The 18,062-nt window shown below is 55.9% G+C and overlaps 1 protein-coding gene across 1 annotated transcript; it reads left to right on the forward strand.

Annotated features, from left to right (window-relative positions):
- The first annotated feature begins 811 nt into the window (after positions 1-811).
- On the forward strand, positions 812-10,675 carry CERCAM (cerebral endothelial cell adhesion molecule). Its single transcript, XM_069474722.1, has 13 exons — positions 812-1,029; positions 2,435-2,545; positions 2,713-2,830; positions 3,384-3,518; positions 3,658-3,862; positions 5,657-5,776; positions 6,115-6,191; positions 6,273-6,379; positions 7,297-7,429; positions 8,758-8,885; positions 9,018-9,221; positions 9,637-9,883; positions 10,170-10,675. Exons 1-12 carry the CDS (start codon positions 833-835, stop codon positions 9,881-9,883), a joined length of 1,782 nt encoding a protein of 593 aa, XP_069330823.1. The 5' UTR covers positions 812-832; the 3' UTR covers positions 10,170-10,675.
- The last annotated feature ends 7,387 nt before the right edge of the window (positions 10,676-18,062 follow it).

Consider the following 18,062-nt stretch of genomic DNA (forward strand, 5'->3'; position numbering starts at 1 on the left):
GAGACTCCTTTCCATCCCAGCAGGCTCCTAAGGACCCCAGCTCGGCCCCAGGGGAGGCTGTATCCGCTGTTTTAGAGGGGGGCTGGGGGGCTGCGAGGGGCTCTGTGGCGCCCCTAGTTCTACACTCAGACTTAAGAGTGGGCTTTTCTCTCTGAAAGGGCCGGAGCAATGCTGGTGCTGGCGACGGAGGCGAGGATGGTGACGCGCGGGGATCGCCAGACGCGGACCGCCGCGGCACAGCGAGCCCAGGTCAGGGAGACCCGGTCCCCGCCCCCTAGGTCTGGCCTTCCTCTCCCGCCCACGCGTCGCCCCGCTGGCCTGCGCAGTTCCCGTCTGGGCCCGCCAGAGGGCGCCCCGGGCGGAGGAGTGGGCGCGCGCTGGGGAACCCGGGCAAGGCCGCGGGGTCTGCGGCTAAGGTCCGAAGTCCGATGGATGGACCCGGGAATCCGGATTCCAGGGGTTGAACACTTAGGGATTCGAGGCGTCGAGGGTTATCAGACGCCCGGCCGGCTCAGATGCCGACACCCAAGACTCGCCCCCCATCCCCCTTCACCCCTCCGGGGTCCAGCCGGGCGGGGCTGTTCCCAGGTGGTGTCTGGGGCGGGTCTCCGGCCTGGCTCCCGCGCCCCGGGCCGAGGAGAGGAAACTAGAGAATCCACGCCCCGTGGTGGAGAGTGAGAGCCCCCTTTTGGGGGGTTATGCTCCCCATCCCCGCTCCGGGTCCGCCTCGGCCCCGCCCGGGCCCCAGGCCCCGCCCCGCCCGGACACCCCGCCCACTCCCCTTGGCCCGGCCGGGAGCCGGGGGGGCGCTGCCGCCGCCCGAGCGCCCGCCATGCGCGCTGCCCCCGCCGCCCCGCTGCTCCAGCTGCTGCTCCTGCTGGGGCCGCGGCTCCAGGCTGCGGGCGTCTCCGAGCCGCCGCTGCCCGCGGTGGTCCTTGCCATCCTGGCCCGCAATGCCGAGCACTCACTGCCCCACTACCTGGGCGCGCTGGAGCGGCTGGACTACCCCCGGGCCAGGCTGGCCCTCTGGTGAGAGAGACCCGGGCATTGGCACCCACTGGCATCTACTCCCCAGCCTCGCAGAGGGCCCCCGTCCCAGGCGGCCCCATCCGCTCCCTGCCCAGACACCACCCAGACAGGTCCCTACCCTCACAGGCAGGCCTTCCACAACCCCGAGCCCCAGGCAGGACCCCATGCCCCTGGCGGGCAAGGACAGACCTCTGAGGCCCTAGGTAGACCCGGGACACTCACCTCTCCTCTGGCCCCCTATTTCTCTTGGGGCCTCCCCTGGGTGTAAGTTGGGCCCACTCTGTCTTGCCCAGCCTTCAGAGCCCAAACGCAACCCCCAGTGGGACCTGTGGTTGGCTTGACTTGGAGAGGAGCAGACAGGAACCTCTGGAGTCCTCTGGGTACAACGTGGCAGGGACGATGGCAGGGATGGGCCGGACAGGAGGGTCCTGAGGAGCAGGCGGGAGTGCCGTCAGCCCTGGGCTCGTGTGCACAGGGGTGTCAGACTGGCTCCCCTGCAGCTTGGCTGGTGCCAGCTCCTGTTAGCGGAGGGGCTGGGTCTTGTCAGCCAAGGGTAGCCCCCCTCCCTGGAGTCCCATAGGGCAGTGGGATCAGAGGCCACAATCTCCAGCCTATAGCGGGAACAAGGAGGCATCCGGGGTTAAGGTGGGGCATAAACTGAGAGAAATGACAAACCACCCCTCACAACACACCAAAAGTTGGGCTGGGGGTGGAGCTGTGGCCTGGGGAGGCCGCCCACAATTACCACAGTTTGGGAGTTAGTTAGCTCCCAGCCCTATAAAAGCTGACACGTAGTTAGTCTTCACTTCTGGGGAATTGGCTTAAAGGCGCAGCATCCCCTAAACCCTGGGGTCCTGCCTAAGCCCCCACCTCCTTATGAGAGCTGCTCCCCAGGAGAGGGGGCTTTGCTCCATGGCGGCAGAGCTCAGGCCCATCAGCCTTCTCAGGGATGCTCAGAGCATGGTTTGGTTCTTATTAAAACTTGTGGGTGGAGGAAAACAGCAGCTCTTCTGTCTAGCCCCGATTCAGAGAGGGAAAGGGGCTGGCCTGTGGTCACACAGCAAGGAAGGAAGGTAACCAGGGAGTATGGCAAGTGTGATCCTTAAAGCTGAGGTACTTTCCATCTTTCAGAATGCATTCACCTTCTCTTCTCATGGCCCATGACATAGGCAGGACAGCTTAAAGTTGAGGGAGGAAGCGAAGCCGAGAATGACGGGACTTGCCTGAGGTCACACAGCAGCTCACAGAACTGAGATTAGGACCTGGCCGTCCTGCCTCCATACCTAGCCTCCACTGCTCCCAGGAGAGGCCAGCCTCAAAGGTGTTGGTGCTTTGGCATCTAGGCTGCCTTGGGGTTCGGTCCTGTGGTGGCTGAACCCCTCACCCTTTTTCTTCTGTTCCCCAGGTGTGCCACAGACCACAACGTGGACAACACCACGGAGATGCTACAGGAGTGGCTGGCAGCTGTGGGGGAGGACTATGCAGCCGTGGTCTGGAGGCCCGAGGGGGAGCCCAGGTGGTGATGTGAGGGGAGGTGTGCAGGGGGAGGTAGAGAATGGCTGCAACCCAGAGAGGAAGGGGCAGCCCAGAGCCACAGGCTCCAGGCCAGGGCTCTGGCCATTGTTCTGCAGGGAGAGAGAAGCACTTACCCCATGGGAACATCTCATCTCTTTCTCCCCTCAGGTCCTACCCAGATGAAGAGGGTCCCAAGCACTGGACCAAAGAGAGGCACCAGTTTCTGATGGAGTTGAAGCAGGAGGCCCTTACCTTTGCCAGGGGCTGGGGGGCTGACTATATCTTGGTAAGAAGCCTGGCCTAAGATTGGGCTTCTGAAAGGTGGCAGTATCTGTCCCTAACAGAAATCTTGCTATGACTGAACCACCTGAAGGCTGGATCCTTCAGCAGGCTACCTAGGACAGAACCCAGACCAGAAGTTGAGCCTGGATCCCTATGTTTGAGCTCAGACTAGGTACTAAGCCTGGATTCCTCAGATGGATCCCAGCATATATACCAAGCCTAGTTTCCTGGGTTGAAGCCCAGAGTATAAACTGAGCCTAGATCCCCAGACTAGAGTTCAGAGTAGGTGTTTGGATCCATTCCCTAAGCCAGATCTCAGATAAGGTTCTTAGATCAGCAACTCAGATGTAATCTTTGGACCCAATCCCTGAGCTGAGCCAGTGCCCCCGACTAGATCCCTGGTCCAGAAACAGATCTGCTGGGTTTGTTGGTTAGATGTCTCTAAGGGAACTCCCACTGGATCCTGGGAGCCACTCTAGGTCTCTGGCAATCTGGAGGGATCAGTGAACTCTGCAGCCCAGACAGGGCTGGGGCGTGTGACATCCTCCTCCCCAAAGTTTGCAGACACAGACAACATTCTGACCAACAACCAGACACTGCGACTTCTGGTGGAGCAGGGACTTCCAGTGGTGGCCCCAATGCTGGACTCCCAGACCTACTACTCTAACTTCTGGTGTGGGATCACCCCCCAGGTGAGGCCAGGTATGGGGCCTCAGGAGGCTTGAGGTCCTGGGAGGAGGAATATGGAGGGCAGAGAGCCTGAAGGCTGTGGGGTCTGTGGGCGGTGGCAGGGGGAGCCCCCTCACAGCCCAGACCATGTCGCTTCCCCAGGGCTACTACCGCCGCACAGCCGAGTACTTCCCCACCAAGAACCGCCAGCGCCGGGGCTGCTTCCGTGTCCCCATGGTCCACTCCACCTTCCTGATATCCCTGCGGGCCGAAGGAGCAGCCCAGCTCGCCTTCTATCCGCCTCATCCCAACTACACTTGGCCCTTCGACGACATCATCGTCTTCGCCTATGCCTGCCAGGCTGCTGGTGAGGACCAGCCCTCCTTGAGCATCTCTTGGAGGTCCCTGGGCCTTTGCACATGCTGTTTCCTCTGCTTAGCACATCCTTGCCCACTCTGCATTTCATCCTGTTAACTCTCATAGCCTTTCTTGAAACCACCACCCCAGTGGGTTAGATGCCTTTCTGGCTGTCCCCATCTTGGCACTTCTATGTATTCCTTCACTAGTTGAATATTTCTGGAGCACCTGCCATGTGCCAGGCACTGGGAAGACAGTGGGGAGTAAAATCAGGTAGCCCCTGCCCTCTGGAGCCTCAGTCCAGTCAATCAAAGGACCACAAAAATCAATGTCCAATCACAATGGTGACAGAAGGAGAACTTGATTGCATGTGCTCTAGGACCTTAGACTAGAGTTAACCTGGTCAGGGAAGGCTTCCTGGAGGAAGTGAACTTTTGAGCTGAGATTTAAAGTATGGGCAAGCATTGACAGGGCAAACAGAGCAAGAAAGAGCATTTCAGGCAGAGGGACCAGCAGATGCAAAGGCCCTGTGGTAGCAGGGAACATAAGAAGGATGTGGCTGGAGTGCAGCAAGTATAGGGGACACACTGCAGGCCGAGGCAGGAAAGGGAGGCAGGGGCCAGCCTCTGAGGACCGACAGGCAAGCACCTGATCTTTATTTAGCCTGTGCGTGTCGGCAGCCATCAGAGGTGTTGTGTGTGATCAGATTTGCACAGTGAAAAGATCACTCTAGTGTTGGTAGTTATTTTTAAGATGAAAGTTCCTAGAAAGTGTTTGGGTGTGGATGGAATAAATCCAGTCCTGAGGAAGAGTCAGAAGATGAGAGAGAGAGACAGAGACACCGATGTTGGGGTAAAGTTCGTGAGAAGGCGGCAGAGAACGTGTTATTCAAGATGTAGACTGTCTGGCGGATGGAAAAGAACTTCGCTGGTGGTCAGGGTGAACTAGAGGTGACGATTTACACCTGAGCAAGCGGCATGTGGGTCGTCGCCAGAGCAGAGGGTGCTGTGAGTCTGTCTTGTGCACGAGGTGCTGGGGAAGTCTGCAGCGTACAGGCATACAAGAAGCAAACAGTCTTATCAAGTGCAAAAAGCGAGTGAAGGCAAAACAAATAAATGGAGGGGAAAAAAGAGGAAACAAAAGCATTCCCTTGTTTTTTCATCACTACCACTACTTCCAGGGACAGCCGTTGTTAATTGGCCAGTGCTGGGACGGCCATCCGGCTGCTGTGTCCCTGCTCTGGGCCAGGCTATGTGCTCAGTGCTGGGCACGGACACCATGTGTCTGCCCTGAGGGTAATTATAATAAAGGGGACAAATGTTGAAGGTGGAAAAGGCCATTCTGGGTGTCAGCTGGAAGACAACACGGAGAGAAGTGGAGGGCTCTGGGCACAGGTGATAGTTCTTGGCTCAGGATGGGGCGGGGGAGAGAGGAGGATTTAGGTGGAGCACGGGGCCCACTGCATCCTGGGGCTGTCAGCAGGTGGGAATTGGCCTGCTCCTTCCTCACCTTGATCCCCTGATGCAGGGACCGTGTGTCTTGCTCATCACCACTCACCACCGTAGCCCTGGTGCCCAGTAGGTGCCTTAGACAGGTCTGTTGAATGAATAAACCATCTCAGCAGAAAGACCCCTTAGATACTGTGAATCAAGCCCTTTCTCCCTCTGGTCCCACAGGTAGGGAAACTGAGTCCCAGAGAAGACTCCCACTTTGGGTCACTGGCAGTGCCGGGCCTAGGATCTCTGGGTGAGTTCTGAGGGCCTACGCCCCGCCCCGCCAGCACTCACTCAGCCTGTCCCTGCAGGGGTCTCAGTCCACGTGTGCAATGAGCATCGTTATGGGTACACGAATGTGCCCGTGAAATCCCACCAGGGCCTGGAGGATGAGAGGGTCAACTTCATCCACCTGATCCTGGAAGCTCTAGGTGAGGGCTGGGGCCTCTTCCACCCCCTGCTGCTGGGGCTCCCTGCCTCCCCGCAGCACCCCTTTTCCTGGGCCCCTGACCTGGGTGGGCACTGGGCTTGGGGTTCTGGCCTTGGCCCTAACTTGTTCCATAACTCTGAGCAAGTCCCTTTTCTTTTTGGCCCTCAGTCTCCCCAGCTCTACAACGGGGCCAGGTAGATCCTGTGAACTCAGGGGCCTCCCTTGCCGGGCATTCTGCTGAAGAGGGCAGGAGCGAGGCCTAGGCCGGGGGTTAAAACTTCTGGTGGCTGCTAACGGCAGCCAGGAGGGACTCACGGTTGGACGTGCTTCCCTTTGCAGTTGATGGGCCCCCCATGCAGGCCTCAGCTCATGTGTCTCGGCCCCCAAAGAGGCCCAGCAAGATGGGGTTTGATGAGGTAAGTCCCCCAACCTTCAGGACCGGGGGCAGGAGGTGGATGGGCTCTCCCCTGCCCGCCCCTGCACGCATCTCCCCCCAGGTCTTTGTCATCAGCCTGGCCCGCAGGCCCGACCGCCGTAAGCGCATGCTGAGCTCACTCTGGGAGATGGAGATCTCTGGGCGGGTGGTGGACGCTGTGGACGGCCGGTGAGACTTCCTGGGGATGGGGCCCTGGGCACTTGGGGGTGGGCAGTGTGGTCCGTCTCTGAGCTCCCTGGGAGTGGGAAACGCAGCCAAGTTGAATGAGTTTCCTGTTCCAGGAGGTATTCAAATAGGGCCTGAGTAATACTGTCCCAGGGAGTTCCAGGGCAGGCGCAGGCAGTGCAAGATGCCTCCCTCAGCCCGCCAGAGGGAGCAGGGGACAGCGGTTAAGTTTGCAGGGCCTGGGCCCAGCTCTGCCACTTACCAGCTGTGTGCTCTCTGGCAGGTTACCCCGGCCCCCAACCCTGTCATGTAAAAATAGCAAATAACTGTGCCTTGCTCTCAGGGTTTGGTAAGAGTTCAGGAGGAGTTAGCCAGGGCCCGACACGTGGTAAGTATTCCGAAGGGTTAGGTGTCTGGAATCATTACTCTCCATCCTGAAGTTGGGTGCCTGAGGGGTGGGGGTCAGGGCAGGCCGGCCACGTTCCCCAGGGGAATCCAGAGGCCAGGCTCCTGTGGACACCAGGGGTCACATGGCCCCATGTGCCCGCTCTGTTTGCTCCAAGCCCTCAGTCCGTTTGACCATAGGATGTCCATCCTTCGCTTGGGCCTCTGCCCAGGAAGTATCTCTCATGTTCCCACAGTCATCTGGGGGTGCTTCCCCCTCAGGCAGCCTCCTGACCCCCTTTCCCCAAGGGTCACCCCTGTCCTATCAGATGGGGATGTGTCCTAACAGTCATGTCCTATCATAACTCCCAAGGTGGCCAAGGTTCCCCAGGTCTAGTCACTGACAACTTCAGGCCACACAAGGAGTTACGTGGCTGAAACCTCCTTCCAACCAGACGGCAGTGTGACTGTCCCCAACATGCGCAGGCCAGGCCCCTCTGGAGGGGGTCTCACTCCGATACTCCTGTGTCCCTCAGGATGCTCAACAGCAGTGTCATCAGGAGCCTCGGCGTGGACCTGCTCCCCGGCTACCAGGACCCCTACTCGGGCCGCACGCTGACCAAGGGCGAGGTGGGCTGCTTCCTCAGCCACCACTCCATCTGGGAGGAGGTGAGGACGCCGCCGCCTCGGCCCGCACCCCTCGCCGCCCTGTCCGCTCAGGGGACGCGCCAGTGAATGAATACGTAACAGAGACCCGGCCAGCAGCTTTGAACCTCCTCTGCGCTCAGCCCCGTACCGGGCCCCCCTGAGGGGTGCCCTATTCGTTCTACAGTCTCTCTTGAGCACCTACTGTGTGCTAGGAGCTTTTCTGCTCTGAGAACACAGAGGGGAACGAGGAACAGGCATGTCCCTTCCTTCCTGTGACAGAGGAATCCTGCTGGGGCTCAGGGACCCGAGGAGGGGACAGAAATCTGAAAGAGCCAGGCTTGCAGTGGAGGGGAGAGGTCTGGGCTGTTCTGAGAGTGTGAACTGGCCCCAACTCCTGGTGTGGGGGTCAGCGTGGGCCTCACCAGGGGAGGGTGGGAGAAGAGCCTTCTGGGCAGAGGAAAACCACAGGGCGAAGGCCTTGAGGCAGGAAGGTGTTTAGGGGCAGAGGGAAGGAGGCTGGGGCCTGGCACATGCCCAGCGCTTGGCCAGGCCTCAGCCCAGGGGCTGGGGCGTGAGTGCCACGGAGAGGTCGCTGGTCACTGAGAGTAAAAGCAGGGGAACTGGGCCCTCCGAGGGCACCACCTCCAGGTGATGGGCACAGATTCCTTCTTATTTTCTACTGTAGCCAAAGTATATACGTGTATGTGTATGTGAGCTTATAGTGATATTCATGTTGGTTTTTTATCCTCTCTGAACAAATTGAAGGATGATATAGTTCACTGTTTACTGAGCGGATTTCCTGTTCTTTTCACATTTCCAAAGTTACAAGAAGTACATTTTCTTTGGGACGTTGGGGCTGGAGTCTCCCCTACCCCTGCCCACCCCGGCTTCCTTTAGGAAAGCTGAGGCCAAAGTGGCAGGCTGGGCCCTGGAGTCCAGCAGAAGCAGGTTCAGATTCCGATTCTTCCACTTCCTGCCTGTGTGTCCTTGGACAAGCGATGTCCCCTCCCTGTGTGCCTGCCTCCCTCCTGCAACGGGGGGACGTTTCCTGTCCCCGAGAGCCCCTGGGATATCGTAGTGCTCAATGAATGTGCCAGCGGTCATGTCTACCATCATGATTCTATTTGGACAGCTTGATTGGGAGCTTAGAGGGCCTTGAATGCCAGAGCGAGGTTAGAATGTCAGTCCCTAGGCAGTGGGAGCCCCAGCAGGCTTTGAAGCAGCTGCACGACGTGGCCAGGGCCGAGCATTTGGGATGCGACGGGCCAGGCAGAGTCTGTGGGCCGTAGCCAGGAGGGAAGCGGGTAGTGACTCTGAAGAGCTGTCTCCCACCCCATTGTGTACCACAGGTGGCTGCCAGGGGCCTGGCTCAGGTCCTGGTGTTTGAGGACGATGTGCGCTTTGAAAGCAACTTCAAGGGACGGCTGGAGCGGCTGATGGAGGAGGTGGAGGCAGAGAAACTGCCATGGGACCTGATGTAGGCAGCCTGCGCCCCGGGGTTTGCCTCTTCCTGCCTGGAATCCTGGCTGGCCCCACGGGAGGGGCTGAGGGAAGGGCCCCTGACACCCCAGGACTCAGTGACTCCTGGGACCCTTGGTGTCACTTGCAGCTACCTTGGCCGGAAGCAGGTGAACCCTGAGGAGGAGGCAGCTGTGGAGGGGCTGCCAGGCCTGGTGGTGGCCGGGTACTCCTACTGGACACTGGCATACGCCCTGAGCCTGGCGGGCGCCCGCAAGCTGTTGGCCTCCCAGCCTCTGCGTCGCATGCTGCCTGTGGATGAGTTCCTGCCCATCATGTTTGACCGGCACCCCAAGTGAGGCTCGGACGGGGTGGGGTGGGGCGGGGCGGGGCATCCCATCCAGGAGCCCACCTTAGCAAGTGGTAAGTCCCCTCCCTGGGCAGCTGGCGAGATTGAGACTGGCAAGGCCAAGTCACTTGCTCCACGTCACCAAGGAGTAGCCCAGCCTGGTCCTGGAGTCTAGACCACCCTAGGTATGAATTCTGGCAGCCTGTGTGGCTTTTAATCAGATGACTTCCCTGTTCTCAGCCTCAGTTTCCCCATCTGGAAAATGGGGATAATAAAAATCCCACTTCTCAGGGCTGTTGTGAGGACTAGATGGGAGGGCAGTGAGGTGCTTTGGGCAGGTGAGGTGCCGGTTCTGTGCTGGCATGTGGTCTGGGCGGAGGGGCGTGCCTCGGCCCCCCTGAGCTGTCTTCCCACCTCACAGCGAGCAGTACAAGGCGCACTTCTGGCCGAGGGACCTGCGTGCCTTCTCTGCCCGGCCCCTGCTTGCTGCCCCCACCCACTACGCAGGGGACGCCGAGTGGCTCAGTGACACGGAGACATCCTCCCCCTGGGATGACGACAGCGGCCGTATCTTCAGCTGGAGTGGCTCGCAAAAGACCCTGCGCGGGCCCCGCCTGGACCTGGCTGGCAGCAGCGGGCACAGCCTCCACCCCCGGGATGAGCTCTAGGTGAGGCTGGCAGAGGCCCCTAGCTTTGGCCTTGGCTTTCTCTCCCCTTCTGTGGTGTGACTGTCTTGGTCTCTGTTGTCCCCTTCTCAGCTTTCTTCTCTCTCCCCTCTCTGTCTCTGGCTTTGTCTCTGTCTCTAGCTGTGCCTTTGGCTATCTCCGCCTCTCTCTCTAGCTCTTTCTCTCTGACTCTGGCTGTTTCTCTGTATCTGTCGGCGTCTGGTCTCTCTGATTCTGTGTGAGTAACTCTAGTTCTATTTCTCTCTTCCTGCCCCTCCTGTCCGACCAGGTCCAGATGGTGACTCCAAAGAAGCTGTCAGGAGCAGGCCACAGTTCCCAGGGAGCAGAGGAAGAGGTGGCTGGCAGGAGCCACAGACCCAGAGAGACCTGGCTGCCACCTTAGGCACGGCCTCTCTGCCCTGCCAACCCATGTTACATCGGGAGAAACCACTAGAGATGGATCCCCTTCCCCAAAGGCCACACAGCAAAGGGGCAGGACTTGGGGGCCCCTGGCCCTGCCTGGGCTGACTCAGGGCCTGGGGTAGAGGGAAGGAGGTGGCTCCCCAGCCTTCCCTGTCAAGCTGGGCAGACCTCAGGAGTCCAGCCCTCCCCAGGACTCAGCCGCTGGGGCCCCTCTGCCCCCTTCTACCTCCACTCAGCCCAATCCCCAGTTCCACCTTCGGGTCTCACCAGCACCCTCTTCCTGGCCAGTGGGAGGTGCAGGGAGGTGGGAGGTGGACCCTACACACCTGGTGCCCAGCACAGCAATAAAAGCTAGCTGATACTTGCACTTTATACTTTTTAGCTCTACATCTCAGCAAGCTGGGAGGAGGCTTCCCTGTCTGTGGGTGAGCAGTTGGAGGGACAGAGAGGGGAGGGCAGCAGGAGGAGGCATCAGGCCACTGGCATCACCTCCTTGCTGGGCAATCTTGGGTGGCTGCTACCCCCGCCCTGTGCCTTAGTCTGCTGGTGGGTAATTGGGGCTGGGTGTGTATAAAGTGGACTGGCCAGAGCCTGGTCCACAGTGAGTGCTCACCTGGTGGGGGTGATGTGGTCATCACTGGCGGCCTCACCTTGCTGGTCAGGTGGGCCCAGGCCACCCAGGCTGCTGGTGCCCTTCCTGGCCCTCTGGATCTTCACTTGTGCGTCTGGAGCCCTGGCTTCAGGGAGGGGGCCAGGACGGCCCCTCCCCTGGGGAGATCCAGGGTTCCCTTCTGGCCCTAACCAGTGTGGCCGCCAGAGGGCGCGGTGACAGAGCCTGGACCTGGGACAGGGCGCCCTCTGCTGGTTCGGGGCCAACAACGGGAGGAGAGCACGAGGATGTCGCCGCGCTGAGGCTGGGCGACCCGCAGCAACGCGGTGCTCTGCCGCTCCCCATAGGGTCGAGCTTCTGGGCCCAGCAACTGTTCCGACGCCTGCACCCAGGCGGCCGGAGGGCGGGGGAGATGTGCTTTGGCCGTGGCTGCCACCAGTGCAGGACTGTGGCGCTGGTATCTCTAGGCTGCCTTCTCAGAGGAGCCCCTTTGCCATCCCTCTTCCAGGGCAGCCCCCCGACTTCCTCGCGGGAGCACCCCAGTCCTGGCATAGTCCCACAGGCACCCCCTGAGGCTGGGCTGTTCCTCGGCTCAGTCCTGGGGGTGAGGGCTAGGACCTGGCATGACTTTGAGAAGGATTCGGTGCTTTGTTCCTTCCAAGATGAAAACCATTGATTCCAGATGACTGTGACCTCCAGCAAGTCACTTCTCTCCAGGCTTCAGGTGTCCCCTTCTTTCATTCAGTTAACGTTTATTGAGCACCTCCTATAGACCAGTGAAGAAAACCGACAAAAACATCGCTGAGCTCATTAAGCTGACATTCTAGTGAGGGAGACAGACAGAAACAAGTAAGGAAATATTGAGGGTGTTAATTGCTATAGAGAAAAATGAGGAAGGGGGACAGCAAGGAAGATCTCAGAAGTTAACAACTGAACAAAGACTTGAAGGAGCTGAGGGGGCAAGCCTTGGGGAGATCTGAAGGAAGAGCATTCCAGACCAAGGGGGCAGCATAAGCAAAGGTCCTGAGGCAGGAGCAGGACTGGCAGTTTGGAAAGACAGGAAGAGCCAGTGTGGCTGGAGCAGAGTGAGCCAGGAGGAGCCCATGTCTGGAGATGATATAGACAAGGTCAGAGCCAGAGCAGGAAGGGCCTTAAAGGCCACTTTAGCTTTTACTCTGAGATGAAGCCACTAGAGAGTTGGGGACAGAGAAGTAACATGCTCTAACTTATATTTTTACATGATCACCATGGCTACTGTGCTGAAAATGAATTATAAGTGGGTCCTGGGAAGAAACAGGGAGATGGGTTAGGAACCCATTGTGATAACTCAAGCGAGCCTTGGTGCCTCAGGGCAGGGTAGCAGAGGGGTGGTGAGAAGGTCCAGCCAACAGAACTTCCAGAGGAGGCAAGGAATTGAGGATGATGTTAGGGTTTCTGGCTGAAATTACTAAACCGTCATTAACTGAAACGGGAAGAGTATGGGTGGGGCTGGTTTGAGGCAGATCAAAAGTTCACATGCTTAAATTTGAGTTGCAGGGAGCATGTCAAGTAGTAGTTGGATGCACAAGCCTGGGGTTCACGGCACCAGTCTGGGGGTGCATAATGCTTTTGAGGTTCTTTTTGCATGTTTCGCTATTACAGTCCTTTTTACGGCTGAGTAGTCTACTGTATGGCTCTTCCACAATTTATTTATCCGTGGATCATTGATAGACATTTGGGTTTTCCCAGTTTGGGGCTGTTATGAATAGAACTCCTGTAAATATTTGGGCACAGGTCTTTGTGCGAATGTACATTTTCATTTCTTCAACCTAGGAGAGAAATGGTTGGGCCAAGAGATAAGTGTAAGTTTATAAGACTTTGCCAAGCCACTTGGAAATATTTTAAACCCTTTAGCTGATGGCTTTTCTAAAAATCTGCTCCCTGATTTTTTTTTTTTTTTTTTTTTGAGACAGAGTCTCACTCTGTTGCCCAGGCTAGAATGAGTGCCGTGGCGTCAGCCTAGCTCACAGCAACCTCAAACTCCTGGGCTCAAGCGATCCTCCTGTCTCAGCCTCCCGAGTAGCTGGGACTACAGGCATGCACCACCATGCCCGGCTAATTTTTTCTATATATATTTTTAGCTGTCCATGTAATTCTTTCTATTTTTAGTAGAGATGGGGTCTCGCTCTTGCTCAGGCTGGTCTTGAACTCCTGAGCTCAAACGATCCGCCCACCTCGGCCTCCCAGAGAGCTAGGATTACAGGCGTGAGTCACCGCGCCCGGCCCTGATTTTTTTTTAATAGCAAGTAGTACCTTCTCTTGTAAACTTGAATTGTAATTGCGTCTGGGCTCCCCAACTGCGGCAGGGAATGGGCTGTCCGCCCCTTTGCTAAACGACGCCAAGCTGCTGACTTTCCTGAGCTCCTTGGTCTCTTTTTAAAGCTCTTTTGCTTCCTCCCTCACTGTTACATTGCCAGGATAAAGACCACGGACTCTGGAGTGGGGTCCACGTGTGCTGTGGTCTTGACATCTCGTGGGAGCTATGTGACCTTGGGCGTGTTTCTTCGCCTCTCTAAACCTTCATTTCTCCATCTGCAATTGGAGACAATACTGCCTTGTGGCGTGCAGGTGATGCATAGTGATTGCTATTTGATCATCCGCTCTTGTTCAGAGCCAGGAGTGAGAGCGCTTTCTGCTTCAAGGAACCAAAAAGCACAAATCAAACTGGCTAGAACAATAAGGATAAGTAGCGGCTGACATAGTGCAGAGTCCAAAGGTGAAGTGGGCTGCAGGGTTGACCTGCTCTCTCCTTTCTCGAGGGTCTCTTGGGCCCGTGTTCTGGCTTCATTCTCAGTCTGCTGCCAGTCCAATGTCATGCCCTGGACCAGAACCACATCTGGTGGAAAGAAGAGGATCACTTCTAGACGTTCTCCCAGAAAGAACCCCAGCCAGACTCCCCACCTGAGCCCAAATTGAGTCACATGCCATTTCCGAACCAAGTGTTGACAATCACTGACAAGGGAGTGGTACTACCCTCAGACCAAGCAGACTCATCCTCAGAGCCAGGCTGGGGTCAGCCTCCTCTGCAGCTGTGTGCCAGGGGCAGCTGTGGCAAGTGAACTAATGATGTTGACCACCACCATTTTCAGGGCAGCTGGGTAGGGCCTATGGTGGCCTGTGTGGGCAGGGTCCTATGTCACGGCCACAGTTCCTGCGAACAGTGAGCATATTCTAACAAGCCAGCATGGCCAGTGTGGTTTTCTACACCCTGAACGTCTGCTTGAGCAGCCAGCTGCAGAGGGCACCACTGCCTGTCCTGGACAGGGGGCCCATGGACCTATTGCTAGAGGAGTTTTGTCCCATGTGCCCAAGATGAAGAGCCTGCAGCCCAGGTGCAGCTGGTCCAGGGAGGAGAACGCTGGTGTGCCCAGCTCCCAGTGGTGTTTCCCAGCTCCATCTTCACAAAGTTCAGTGCCCCTGTCTGTTCGCAGCTGACCTGTCCTTTTACAGGCCTCTGTGACAGCTTTAAGGATGCATGCATGTGTTCTGCAAATTAGAGCTTAACCTTATTCTGAGACACTTGACATGGAAAAGTTGCCATTGGATTCAAAATCTATTTACAATTCCATGGGAATTTCAACATTCCATTTGTCAATAAATAAAGGGAGGCATTGTTCAAGTCTTTAAATGTAATTTCAACTATTAGGAAATTTTGAATGGTTAAAAATGGTCCAAATTTGGCCGGGCGCGGTGGCTCACGCCTGTAATCCTAGCACTCTGGGAGGCCGAGGCGGGTGGATTGCTCAAGGTCAGGAGTTCGAGACCAGCCTGAGCAAGAGCGAGACCCCGTCTCTACTAAAAATAGAAAGACATTATATGGACAACTAAAAATCTATATAGAAAAAATTAGCCGGGCATAGTGGCGCATGCCTGTAGTCCCAGCTACTCGGGAGGCTGAGGCAGTAGGATCACTTAAGCCGAGGAGTCTGAGGTTGCTGTGAGCTAGGCTGATGCCATGGCACTCACTCTAGCCTGGGCAACAAAGTGAGACTCTGTCTCAACAACAACAAAAAAAAAAATGGTCCAAATTTTATATCACCTGCTTCTGTGAACAAAGTTCCTCACTATTATTGACCATTAAGAAATTTTGAAGAGACCACCATTACAAAGCCTTTGTTCCCCTGCAAAAAAGTTATTTTCGAGGATTGTGTGTAGCCATTTCAAACATGAAACCTGATATAAAAAGTTATTTTCATGGAAGCAAGCTCACGTTTTATGTTTAAGAATTTGAAATTTTTTTTTTTTTGCCACAGAATCTCGCTCTGTCACCTTGGGTAGAGTGCAGTGGCGTCAGCCTAGCTCACTGCAACATCAAACTCCTGGGCCCAAGCGATCCTCCTGCCTCAGCCTCCAAGTAGCTGGGACTACAGGTGCGCCACGACACCGGGCTAATTTTTCTATTTTTTTAGTAGAGTTGGGATCTCAGCCTGCTCAGGCTGGTCTCAAACTCTCCTGAGCTCAAGCAGTCCTCCAGCCTTGGCCTCCCAAAGTGCTAGGATTAGAGGTGTGAGCCACCTTGCCAGCCTGAAAATGTTTTATTTGGAAGTTTTATACAAAATCGAGCCTTAATGTCTTCTCTAATAGTTTATGTTATAGTTTCCAATCACAGTATATGTTATGAAGAAAGTGTAAATTTTCATCAAGTCTCCCACGTGCCCTGAGCCCTCTCCAGACCTCCCAGATGCTGTGCAAATGTGTTTGTTTTCTCTGTGTGCCTGCTGTGAGGAGGTTGGGAAGCCTTGTCCCAGGGCACACACTTTGCCTGCAGGAGTCCTGGCCAACTGAAACAAAGTGAGGAGGACAAGTGAGAGGGTGGGAATGAGGGTCTGGGCGAGAACCCCACCCACTCCTCCTCCTCCTGGCTGACTGCTTCTAATTTGTTCTGCCCCCTCCAAGGTCAGTACAGTTGTGTACAAGCCAAGACACAGGAGCTTTCTGATGAGTGCACAGCAGTCGCTTTTGGCTGTTGGCTATTTGCCATCTGTTTGGCCTGCTCTGGGAAGTTTTTGTCTCCCTTGTGGTTTCTCCATTGAATTGTAGATGCTGGAGAAGAGCCCTCCCCGGACAGGGGCAGTCCCTGAAAACCCTGGTGTGGTCCTGCTAGCCACGGCACAGGCCCCACAGTCAGAGAAAGCTGGTTTGAGTTCTGGCTCTGTGAGCTTGGGCAAGTGATTTGACCTTTCTCTAGCCTCAGTTTTCTGTTCTGTAAAATGGGGTGAGCACACATGCCAACCTCACAGGATGTTGTGAGGATTCATCAAGCTAGTGCAGGTGAGCTCGGTGCCTGGCACAGAGGGAGAGCTTCACTGATGGTCACAGGCACGAGGGTGGCCCTCCAGACAATGACAGAGTGAACTGGGAGGTCTGCCTGAGTCAGAAGAAAGAGAGGGGAACACTGGAAACATTTGGTCTGACTTGAGTTTTACCTCTGACACTTAATTTTGTGTGACCTTGGGCCAGGTCCTTCTCTTCTTCCTCTAGCCTCAGTTTCCCCTTTTGGAGAAATGAAGAGGATCTGGGGGGGCAGTGACACTTGTCTGTATTCCTAGTACTTGGAAGGCTGAGGTGAGAGGATTACTGAACCCAGGAGTTTGAGGCCAGCCTGGGCAACATAGTGAGACCCCATCTCTTAAAAAAAAAAAATTGAAGTGGCATGGCTAGTTTTGTTTTCCCAGATCCCTCCCCATGGTCTGGAAAGTGGTTCCCAAACTTGAGCATGCATCTGAATCCCCTGAGAACAAATTGCTGGGCTCCACTCTCAGAGTAGGTCTGGGATGGAGTCAGAGAATCAGAGAATTTCGTTTTGCTTTTTTTTTTAGAGACAGGGTCTTGCTCTGTCACCCAGGCTGGAGTGCAGTGGCACGATCCTCCTGTCTCAGTCTCCTGAGTAGCTAGGACTACAGACTCATGCCACCATGCCCAGCTAATTTTAAATTTTTTTTGTAGAGATGGGGTTTCGCTAAATTTCTCAGAGTGGTCTGAAACTCCTGGCCTCAAGTGATCCTTGAGGTCACTTGGCTTCCCAAAGTGCTGGGGTTATAGGCATGAGCTACTGTACCAGGCTGAGAATTTGCATTTCTGACAAGTTCCCTGGTGATACTGATGCTGTGGTCTGGGAGCCATGCTTTTAGAACCACTGGTTGGGGCAGATGTAGAACCAGGACTCTCAGCTGAGCCCAGTGTCCATCCGACCTCAGAGGCCAAGACGGCCACGCCTTGAGAGGGCCTGGGAGAATGTTCTCTCCCAGCTCCTCTACCCGAGATCTGAAATCTCTCAAGTTACCTGAAAAAAAAGCCAGACCCACTTTGAAGCACAGCTTCCTTCTTCCCAGGGCAGTGCTGTGGCAGTTGCGGCAGGGCCCCGGAGGAGGTGCTCCTGGATGGAAACAGCTCGTCACCAGGCCCTGCAGAGTCGTGCAGGGTCGGGGCCCAGTGCCGGGGCTGGCAGCACCTCCTTCAGTCCTAGTTCTCTCTAACGAGAGAAGCCCACGTTCATTGTGGAAATTTGGAAAAGTAAAACTAGGAAAACAGAGTCGCCAGTGTTAACATTTTGAGATAGTGCCTTCTGGTTTGAAATAATTATTTAATCGCTTTCCTTTCTTAAGCAGGGTGGTGGCTCCATTAGTATTTACTGCATATCTTTATTTTATTTATTTATTTTTTGAGACAGAGTCTCACTCTGTTGCCCAGGCTAGAGTGAGTGCCGTGGCGTCAGCCTAGCTCACAGCAACCTCAAACTCCTGGGCTCAAGCAATCCTCCTGTCTCAGCCTCCCGAGTAGCTGGGACTACAGGCATGCATCACCATGCCCGGCTAATTTTTTTCTATATATATTTTTAGCTGTCCATATAATTTCTTTCTATTTTTAGTAGAGACGGGGTCTCGCTCTTGCTCAGGCTGGTCTCGAACTCCTGAGCTCAAACGATCCACCCGCCTCGGCCTCTCAGAGTGCTAGGATTACAGGCGTGAGCCACCGCGCCCATCCGTACTACACATCTTTAAACTGAACATATACATTACGTTGTGGGTTGAATTGTGTCCTCTCCAAATTCATATGTGGAAGACTTAACCCCTCATACCTCAGAATGTGACCTTATTTGGAAACAGGGTC

Source organism: Eulemur rufifrons, chromosome 7 (genome assembly GCF_041146395.1).
Source record: "Eulemur rufifrons isolate Redbay chromosome 7, OSU_ERuf_1, whole genome shotgun sequence".
Taxonomy (NCBI): Eukaryota; Metazoa; Chordata; class Mammalia; order Primates; family Lemuridae; genus Eulemur; species Eulemur rufifrons.

What these genes read in the sequence shown, in the direction of transcription:
- CERCAM (XM_069474722.1), top strand. Translation starts at nt 833, where the DNA reads ATGCGCGCTGCCCCCGCCGCCCCGCTGCTCCAGCTGCTGCTCCTGCTG. An exon ending in AGGCCCGAGGGGGAGCCCAG is followed by an intron (nt 2,546 to 2,712) that starts GTGGTGATGTGA and finishes TTCTCCCCTCAG; the next exon opens with GTCCTACCCAGATGAAGAGG. An exon ending in GTGGACGCTGTGGACGGCCG is followed by an intron (nt 6,380 to 7,296) that starts GTGAGACTTCCT and finishes TGTGTCCCTCAG; the next exon opens with GATGCTCAACAGCAGTGTCA.